Genomic DNA, 10,704 nt, shown 5'->3' with positions numbered 1-10,704 from the left:
TAAGTAATTAAAATGAAGGTCCTATCGTGACCTCGGTGTCAAGCGAATCTCAAATCCGAGACCAAGGATTCTGAGTATCAATTTAGTTTATATGATCATGTAACAGTGGCAAGAAGATTAGCCCCATTCACATAGCAAATGTAACGTAACATAAACTTAAAATTAACATTAACTTAGAAGTTTGCAGACATGTTATCTGATGGAACCATTCACAATGAACTTAACTGCGAGTCCATAAAATTAAGGGATTGCAAACTCTAAGCTCTTGTGGTTAATTTTATGTTAGGTTTAAGAACCAGCCAGTCAGAGCAGATGTAAACATTGTATTGTGTGCTCAATATAATGACTTCTTTCGACGAAACACTTGTAATTTTCTTTCAAAATAATCTTTGTGTGTATGTATGATAAAAGGAAAAAGAATTACAAAGACGCTGTGCCAAAAGAGGATATATGGAAATAAATATGCTGTAGCAATGAAATCTGACGGTAAATGGCGGGAGACAAGCTCGCAGCGCTGACGACCGGGCGAGACGCAACCCTGTCGTAGATAAAACAGTGTCCCTATATATTTCCTAACATTATGACAGACTACTAGTTTTCAAAAAACGATATCAAACATATCGGAGTGGATAGCTAGGTGTATAGATGTCAGTAAAGGAGACCTTACACTTATTTTTATTAGGAAAGGGGAATCAAATCATAAGATAGTGTCACAGTTCAGGTTTCATCCACATGTACAAAACAAACTGGTGAGGGACATTTCTTACAGAAGATTACTGAAATCGTCCTGAGATAACCAAGTGATGAACCCATTTTCTGCACGGTTGTTTAGTTCGCCTTTTCATGTACCCAGCTCCCAGGAGCAAACCAAGAGATGTTTTAAGTAATATGAATTCCGCTACTACGTTGTTTGATCAATCGAAGTATGAAAATATAAAACTGCGAGATAGCCTAAAACCCGACCCTTACGTTCAAGCATTGTGAATACCACAAATTTTACGGTTACATTACGTCCTTAAGTTTACGGTTGCATTGTGAATGGGGCCTTACAGTGTTTCAAATGTTTGAGTCATAATTTTATTAAGTGAAAGAGAATGATAAGTATTCAAAACATCGATTTCATACAAGTTTCACTTGAAACAAGCTGGTGGTACGCATGTAATGTTGTGAAATAGCCGACAACATAGCGTCAGTGGAAAATGCAGTAGAAAGTTCTGAAAGTGTTTCTGGAAGCCTGTAGAAGAAAGTATTGCGTAGAATTTCTGATGCTGTAAGAAGCCAGTTCATCATCATCATCATCATCATCATCAATGTCCTTCAATCGCCTGGGTGTGATTAAATAGCCTCCTCCACTTCTTTTCATCCTTCCACTTTTCCTGCTCCATTACTTCTGCCACATTCAATCCCGCTTCTCTAATGTCCTTCCAAATCTGATCCATCCACCTTCTTCTCGGTCTTACAACTGGTCTCTTTCCTCTAACTTTTCTTTCTAATTCCCTTCTTGCTACCTGCTCCTTTCCCATTCTTTTTACATGTCCGGACTATCTCGGTCTTGTTTCCTGTATGTCCTGTACTAACTGTTCTCCGATTTTAATATTTTGGATTCTATCTCTACTTGTCTTTTTAACCGATGTTCTTAAAAACTTAATTTCTATTGCTTGGATCTTACTATCTTGTCTCTTATTAGTTATCAGTGTTTCTAGTCCGTATGTTATAATTGGTATGAAATACTGTTTATATAATGTTAATTTTGTCTCTTGGGTACTTTGTCATCCCATAAAAGCTCTCCGACTTGATGAAATGTTGTACCTTTACTTAGTCTGTTATTAATTTCAGGGTTGATTTTATTTCTTCCATTAATAATGGTACCCAGATATGTAAACTGTTCTATATTCTCTAACTGTTTTCCGTCTATATTCACTTGGGTTCTCTTTTTCTCTTTTCCACAGTGCATGACTACAGTTTTCTTTTTACTAAATTACCATTCCAAACTCCTTCAGATTTTCATTCCAAAAGTCCAGTCTCCGTTGTACTTCCTTTTCTCCCTTTCCCCACATCATCTGCAAATACCAAAGCATTCACTTCATCACTACTGATACTGCTTTACACGTTTTATAATTTCATCCATCAATATAATAAACAATAATGGTGACAGCCAGTTGCTTGAGTAAATTCCATGACACTCCCCATCAGTTAGTGGGAGGAACACATGATCCAATCAGCTTTTGCTTCAAATGTAGTCGTGCTGCCAGAGCTCTATACACATTGCCTTACGTATCAGTCCATCTTTCACTTTAAGCTGTAGAATTTGCTCACATGGTTTGGTGATGTGCCACTCCAGTTTTGGAATTTTGAAAGCAATATCAAGGTTTGTACTAAAATTCAGAAATCCACCACCGAGCCTCTGACAGTGTATGCAAAATTTACAACAATGGAGGATGAAGTCTGTGTATTTGAGTGTTGCCTCCATTTTACAAAGGCCAAATAATACTGTAGGACAGCCAGAATGACCAAACACCTATCTACGGTATCTATCTGTTGCAAAAGATGTGACAAGTTTGAAACCTTACCTCATGTATTAGGGTTCTGTCATTAGGAAGAGCTGATAAGAATCAATCAGCACAATACATTTTGCACATTGATTGCTGGAAGCCTCTGTAAACAACTGTGAAAAAGTGAAATACATTTGCAGTGCAGCAAAAGCAGTGAGAAAGTGTGAGAAAACTATCCAAAAAGTGTGAAAAGGCAGACAAGAATGGAACATAAGTTGAGAACTCAGAGAAACCACATGCTAAGAAAATTGATCTTAATGAAGTTTGCAGGCCATTCTTGGAACTTTGTATGAAGAAATTTCAGCTGTCCAGGCATTTCCCTAAAAGAAAAGTGTCAATTTGAGAATATTAAAAAGGAATGAGAAATTGTTATTACTAACAATTAGCGTATTTAGTGTATTGGTGTAATAATTATTGTATTTTGAAAATCTGATGAAATTGCACATTCTTCAGCATCATGCATTTCAAATGAAATGGTGTATGGCTTTCAGTGCCGGGAGTGTCCGAGGACATGTTCGGCTCGCCAGGTGCAGGTCTTACGATTTGACTCCCGTAGGCAAGCTGCGCGTTGTGATGAGGATGAAATGATGACGAAGACTACACATACACCCAGCCCCTGTGCCAGAGAAATTAACCAATGATGGTTAAAATTCCCGACCCTGCCGGGAATCGAAGCCGGGACCCCTGTGACCAAAGGCCAGCATGCTAACCATTTAGCCATGAAGCCGGACATTTCAAGTGAATAGCCTTTTTTTTTTTTTTTTTGCTAGGGGCTTTACGTCGCACCGACACAGATAGGTCTTATGGCGACGATGGGATAGGAAAGGCTTAGGAGTTGGAAGGAAGCGGCCGTGGCCTTAATTAAGGTACAGCCCCAGCATTTGCCTGGTGTGAGTGAATAGCCTTAAGAGCACCAGAAAAATAGAATTACTTTATGTCCTGTGCTAGCTGACTGTCTTTCTAGGCGAATACAGTTTTTCTTCTTGTGTTAGTACATTTCCTATCCCACTCCTCTGGGCTCCTGCTCCTAACGTAGCAGCAGAGAGTGGGGGTTTACAGTACCCGTGATTAGTACCACTATATCAGTAATGTCGTGGGTCTGCGTTGCCTGTGATTAGTACCCGCTACATGAGGAACACCACGGGAATACCGGTGCCCATGATTAGTAGACCTAGGTGAGGAACACCATGGGTTTGCGTTGCCTGTGAGTTGCGCCATTATGTGAGAAACACCATAGGTCTGTGTTACCTGTACGATGTACAATACTTGCGAGTGGTATCATAATGTGTGGAATACAGTGAGTCTACGCTACTTTTGATTTTTACCGCAACAGAAAAAATATCATGGTTCTACTTTCCTAGCAATAAGTACCATTATGAGGGGACGATGACTTGGATTTTGGACCCCTTTAGACTACAGGCATCATCGATTCAGCGTTGTGCTTGGTCAGTAATACTATTGTTTAAAGCTAGTTTCAGAAACTGTAACATCTGTAACGGGAGGCACAACTGTCAAAACAATAAGCACATGCTACAAATGGTGTACAATACTTATAGAATATTTTATTTACATAAAAAAAAAAAAAAAAAGCAAATACATAGTCCACTCAGCAAAATAAATAAATGAATCAATGAATGGTACAATGCTATTTAAAGCTAGAACTATAAACTTATTTAAGAGATAATATTCATTAAGAACTAATAGTTTTATATATCCGTGCTCCTTCTCCTGGGGATGTGGCAAACACCAGTGTATCTATAGTTTGGTTATTCAGCTTCTGTTGAGAGTAAAACTTTTCCTTCAATAACGTGATATATTTGGCAGCATTTTCTTTAGTAGTCAGTGTAACGGTACAACCTCCCCACCTAAATAAATGAGAGAGCAACAAAATATGAAAAACACTATAAATGCTACGAAAAAGAATTAGATTTATTTATTTATTTATTTATTTATTATGGCTTCTTTCATGTGGCAAAGTTAGGGCATACGGCCCTCTCTTACACTTAACCACAATACAACAAATAATATTAAGGTTGCCTATTACTAATTATACTATTTCCTAAATTAAGCTTAAGTTACACACCCACACAATATGCAGCTTATTAGCTCGTTACTTCAGTCCTCTTTTCTATCTCACACAGACACTTGCACACACACAATGTACACATTTATCAACTATCCTTACGTTTACATTATACAGGGTGAAGCGAAATTCGCGCACTCGGGCGTCGCAGCGTGACTCTTCACATGCCAGCAATAAAAAAATGTCTCTCACAAAATTTCGTCCTGCGAGTATATTCGGCAGAAAAAGAACGTTGAACATTGGCAATCTGGCAACACTGTAACCGCATGTAGGGTAACTTTCTCTGTCAGCACGTGCTAGTCGTGCTGTACAGTTGGTGCAGTGGATGGAGTTTTGGATTAGCATGCCGGAGGTCGAGGGTTCGATCCTGGGTTGAGGCGCAATTTTTTTATTTTCTAATTTCCATTGGACATTACATACTGTAATACAGTAAGACACCGTTCTTAGGTCACATGTATTCTACATTTACAAAATTTAGTAACGTTGAACACATTGTAACGCATCTAGTAGATGAAGTGGTGCGACGTAGAAAGGGCGTCTTTCAAAGCTGACCGTCCGACTCGTTGGCTGAACGGTCAGCGTACTGGCCTTCGGTTCAAAGGGTCCCGGGTTCGATTCCCGGCCGGGTCGGGGATTTTAACCTTAATTGATTAATTCCAATGGCCTGGGGGCTGGGTGTATGTGTTGTCATCATCATCATTTCATCCTCATCACGACGCGCAGGTCGCCTACAGGCGTTAAATAGAAAGACCTGCACCTGGCGAGCCGAACCCGTTCTGGGATATCCCGGTACTAAAAGCCATACGACATTTCATTTCAAAGCTGACCAATGAAAACGAATGTTCGTGCATTTCTAAGATCGTAGTATGTACGTACAAATGGTTCCTAGAGGGCGCGCTGTTGACGATTAAGATGCCAGATACCATACCACCTGGACTACATTAACAAAATAAAAAACATACGCCTCAAACCAGGATAGAACCCCTCGATCTCCTGCATGCTAACCCAAAACTCTATCCACTGCACCAACTGTACAGCACGACTAGTACGTGCTGACAGGGGTAGTTACCCTACATGTGGTTACAGTGTTGCCAGATTGCCACTCTTCAATGTCCTTTTTCTCCCGGATATATTCGCAGGACGAACTTTTGTGAGAGACATTTTTTTATTGCTGACATGTGAGGAGTCGCGCAGAATCACCCGAGTACGCGAATTTCGCTTCACCCTGTATAAAACTAACAGAAACAATTTTTAATTTTACAATTACCAATCACACGCACACAATACACACCAATACACACTTCAATCGGTAACTCTCAACAGGAAATCTCGGCAAGATATTTTAAATTTGAGGAAAGAGTCAATGCCCCTGACACTTACTGGCAGGGAATTCCAAAGCCTGGAACCGGTTACAATAAAAGATTTATTATACACAGAAAAATGGTGAAGAGGAATAGCTAAAGTGGAGCTCGAGCGAGTGTTACGGTTATGATGATGATCTATAATTTAACTTTTAATGTATTTAACAATAAGACTATGATCATAAACAGAATTCAGAGAGAAAGACAGAGAGACAAATTGGATTAACACAATGAAAGATATGGAAAGAGGGAGCAATAGAAAGAGGAGGCAAGATTAAACATGAAAACACACAAGAACAATCTTCATACATTGCTGTCTTAAGATAGATGGGCACTCTACTGACCCTAATAATGTTATTTTTACGCCTACTAACTACTTTTGACGGTTTTCAGAGATGCCAAGGTGCCAGAATTTTGTCCCATGGGAGTTCTTTTACATGGCAGTAAATCTGCTGACACAAGGCTGACATATTTGAGCACCTTCAAACACCACCGGACTGAGCCAGGATCGAACCTGCCAAGTTGGGGTCAGAAAGCCAGTGCCTCAACTGTCTGAGCTACTCAGCCCAGTACAGATCCTTCTACTTCTCAACTTCATCAAGAGGGAGGGCAAACAACTCTCACTGACAGACCAGTTTGACAGATCTTCAGTCTTGTTGTTAGTCCTATGTTCCCAGTCTTTAACAACATATTTTCGTCTTTACCTTATGTCTTTTCCCTTTTATGCCTTGTCCAGCTTTCTTCTTATCCTATACTTTCTCACATTAAGACACTGCTCCCTCTTTACAAACTAATCTGTTACAGTCCTTTAATAGAAATGGATTGTTTGTGAGATGCTTGCATTTAAGCAAACTGCCAGGGATTTGAATACCGGTACCAGAACAACTGCAAGAGGTAAAAACTCAATCCCAAAGTAGCAAGGAACCTACTCTGTTGAGAGTAAAACTTTTCCTTCAATAACATGGTATATTTGGCAGCATTTTCTTTAGTAGTCAGTGTAACGGCACATCCTCCCCATCTAAATAAATGAGAGAGCAACAAAATATGAAGAACACTATAAATGCTATGAAAAAGAATTAGATAAGATTTCATGTACTGAGCAAGCTGGCGTTTGGACAGTGCAGCTGTTAGTGTGCATTTGGAAGATTGTGGGTTTGAACCCCATTGTCGGCAGCCTTGAAGATGGTTTTCTGAGGTTTCTCATTATCACGGCCATTGTTACTTCCTTCCTAGCCCTGCCCTATTGCACTGTTGCCATAAATCTGTCCACAAGTTGGTGCAATATAAAACTAATAGCAACAAAAACAAAAACAAAAAAATCCTGTTTATGGAACTGGGACTAAAGGGACAACATACCCTGTATGTATGTCGAGTACTCAGCCTAATGGCTGGTTGGATCCTTAAAAGTTCTGCCATTAGCTGTCATAGATGGCCTAGGGGTCACTGAAAAAGCATACTATGGAAGTGAGAAGTGATATACGGTATGCGGCAAAACAAAATATACTGAATTTATTGCTCACCTGCTGTCCACGTTTCACTATCTACAAAGTATTTATTGTAAATAATGGCTTGACATTGTGACATCATGAGTATTGTGTTGATTTCTGCAATTATGGTTCTCACAACAGGAGAAGGTGTTTATCATGGAATATTATTTCTAGTATATGGAGTGGGGCATCAGACTGGGCCGAGTTTGCTTCATGTTGAAGAACAGTATGAGGAACGATTTAATAAGGAGGCACCGAATAAAATACAATGTTATCTGTCGTTGCCAAGTAGTTATGGGCAGTATGAGACGAGGTCTCGAGATTTCTTGAGAATAACGCAGACACTATTTCTCGCAAGAAATTTTGAGAGATCTCAAGAGCATTGTCCCCGCATTGTGTGGCCACCAGCATGTTGTAGGCCTACAGATAAATCTATTAAATAAACTATTTTAAATAGTTTGTTATGTCAACCTTGTCAGTACACTTTAAATGACTGAAAATTATTTATTTTATTATACATGTTCTAAGAACAATATCCATTCCCTTCATCAGTGATGTCAATTCAAGGAACAAAAAATGATATAGCACTATCTTTTGTTTTTCTTACAATTTAAAGAAGTATTGTATCCTAATTCACCATATCAATGAATAAACAAACTAGTGAAATATTATGAAAACTTACCATTAGATAAAATTTAATATTTTTGATGAACTGAATGAGAATAACTAAATAAATTTAAGATCCTCAAGTTTTCCCTTTTCTTCTTCTTTTTCTTCCTTAAAGATCAAATGCTAGTTTATATAATGGGTTCTCTTCTGTACTTCTTTCATTTAAACTTGATTCAAAGTCATTCTCTTGAGCGATATAAATTTCTAAACTTTCTAAAACATTCATGAATTTTCCCTTTTGGGCCAAATGTATTAACTCCACGTCATTAAAAATGTCTTTAAAAAAGAAAGAAAAAAAGAAAACTTGAAGATATTAAATTTATTTAGGTATTCTCATTTAATTCATCAAAAATATTAAATTTTATCTAATGGTATGTTTTCATAATATTTTACTACAGTAGAAGTCCGTTATAGCAAGAATTCGTAACAGCGAAACATTCACTTGCTATAACGGATTGTCGTTATATCCGATTTTGTATAAAATGCGGAAAACCCTTCATGCACATTAAAATCGGTATGAAACGGCAATCAGTTTGTTCAAAACTTGCGTTTCCGCAGATATCGACACTATGGCTTACTTGTTTGTAATTTTTTTGTAATCCGATACTACGTGAAAGTGTATGTTTAATTTCATTCTGAAAAAATATAGTGCCGTATTTCTCCGAATACTTCAAAAAATTGATATCAGGCTCAAAAAGAAGTTTGTAAAATCATATGAATGCCTTGTTGTACAGTAGGCCTACGCATTTTTAGACGCCAAACATTGACTTTCGTCACGCCGTATTTTTTTTTTTTTTTTTTTGCGGCTGCACAATTATTCTTTATTTCCGCGGGTTTGAGGTCCATTAACTTAACATTGGCATCATAATACCGAAAAGAACTCGTTGAAAATGTTCCGGTAATACCTATTCCATGCCTCTCTACAATACAACGATCCATCAGGAAATTATTCCTGCTGTCTATAAAACTGTTACTTCTATTACGCAGCGTCAAATATAACCGGCTACCGCTACACGCACGTCTCGCTTATCGGGTTCGGCCAAATTCAGCGGCTAGTGATGTATAGGCCTAATCGCGAACGTTGAAAGTCAACGAACAAGTTTATTGCGCCACGGTATGGCCATTCCGCCCTTGCGTTTTTCGTGCATATACCTCACAATTTCATCATCTACTTCTTTAAAGCGTCCTTGTTGCTGACCACTGAATGCATTTTTTGTACAGTACGCATTTTTTTAGCTCTTTGTCTTCACGCTAACGCCAAATATTGGCTTTAGTTAGGCCTATGCCGTATTTTCTTGCGGCTGCACAATTATTCTAAATTCCCGAGTGTTTAATAAACATTAACTTAAAATTGGCATCATATTATCGACTAGAGCCCGTTGAAAAATTGCCGGCAATACCTTTTCCACGTATCTTTACAATACGACTATCTATCACGAAAATATTCCTGCTGTCTATAAACCTTAATTTTACTAAGCGTCATGTACAATAGACGCGTTATGGCACTGTCACTGAGTAGTCATGGCTTTTCTAAGAATTCGAAGGGTCGAATGTTTTGATGCCATTCTGCAGATTTGAAAAACACACAGGCACTGTACAACCGGTTTTCGCGGCTAGCAATGTGTAGTAAAGAGGCGGTAGTTTGTCAACGAGCTCTGTGCGCGTGTGAAAAGCAGCAGCGTGGTTACCGCGGTAGTTGCCAGTGGTATCCATTAACTTACTGTTAGGCCGCGATTGCAACAACCCTTGAGTTTTCGCATGAGATTCTGAGAAAAGAAAAAAAAAAGTCTTGGATTCGGAGAAATACGGTATCACTCCAGAGATTTCTGTGGCAAACACCTCAGCTTTCTTCTTCAAACAGCGTCACCTAACCTAACCTTATATGTAGCCTATCATGAAAACATATTTGAAACGCATGTAGAGAAATAACCTCCTCGCGAAAAATTTACATGTAAATAGCCGTAACTAGACGCCAGAAGATATGAAATACCCTCTGAAATCAGTGATGTACTCTGCCATATCTTGAGGTGTATCACATTCTTACTTAATACCCGTATATAACATTAAAATTAAGATATCGTTTATTTCAGCCTTTAATTTTAACGAGTTAACAACTGCTGTCGGCCACGTTATTTACGCATTTATTATGAAAACGTGTTATCCTCTTTCATTTCGAATTTTCTTTAGAGAACAGCAGTCGATGGGTATTACTAATCAACTCCAACATCGCCTTTGAATGTCAACGAGAGAGCTCGCAAATGCACAAAGTGAGAAAACTGTACTGTACCGGTACCGAAGATGATCAATCGCATTTTGTTGCAAACGTTTCAGTTTTCTTATTCAAACAGCGTCACGTATCCTAACTTAACCGTACTATACGTATGATGAAAATCAAGCGCCAATAGAGAAAGTATAACTTTCTCGCTATAAATTTTCATAATAGCCTTTCCGTAATTTAACCAGACGCGACAAAATATAAACTAACCTCTGAAATCAATTAAGCCCTCTGCCATATCTCGAGGTGTATCCCATTCTTAATTGAAGTATTTAGC

At 38.5% G+C, this 10,704-nt stretch overlaps 1 protein-coding gene across 3 annotated transcripts in view; it reads right to left on the bottom strand.

Annotated features, from left to right (window-relative positions):
• Positions 1-4,094: 4,094 nt before the first annotated feature.
• The window catches only part of Galk (N-acetylgalactosamine kinase), an 81,390-nt gene continuing 74,780 nt past the window's right edge, over positions 4,095-10,704 (bottom strand). For 2 of the 3 annotated variants that reach the window (XM_068229214.1, XM_068229212.1), the window contains one exon: positions 4,095-4,417. In XM_068229214.1, coding sequence (XP_068085315.1) covers positions 4,243-4,417 — 175 coding nt within the window. In that variant the 3' untranslated portion in view covers positions 4,095-4,242. Of the gene's footprint in view, positions 4,418-4,479; positions 7,015-10,704 lie in introns of those variants that run through there. The other variant, XM_068229213.1, reaches the window with a different exon arrangement.

The sequence above is a fragment of the Anabrus simplex genome, chromosome 9 (genome assembly GCF_040414725.1).
Source record: "Anabrus simplex isolate iqAnaSimp1 chromosome 9, ASM4041472v1, whole genome shotgun sequence".
NCBI classification, from domain to species: domain Eukaryota; kingdom Metazoa; phylum Arthropoda; class Insecta; order Orthoptera; family Tettigoniidae; genus Anabrus; species Anabrus simplex.
Note: the sequence above shows the minus strand (reverse complement) of the source record. Positions and strands in the feature narration are given on the sequence as shown.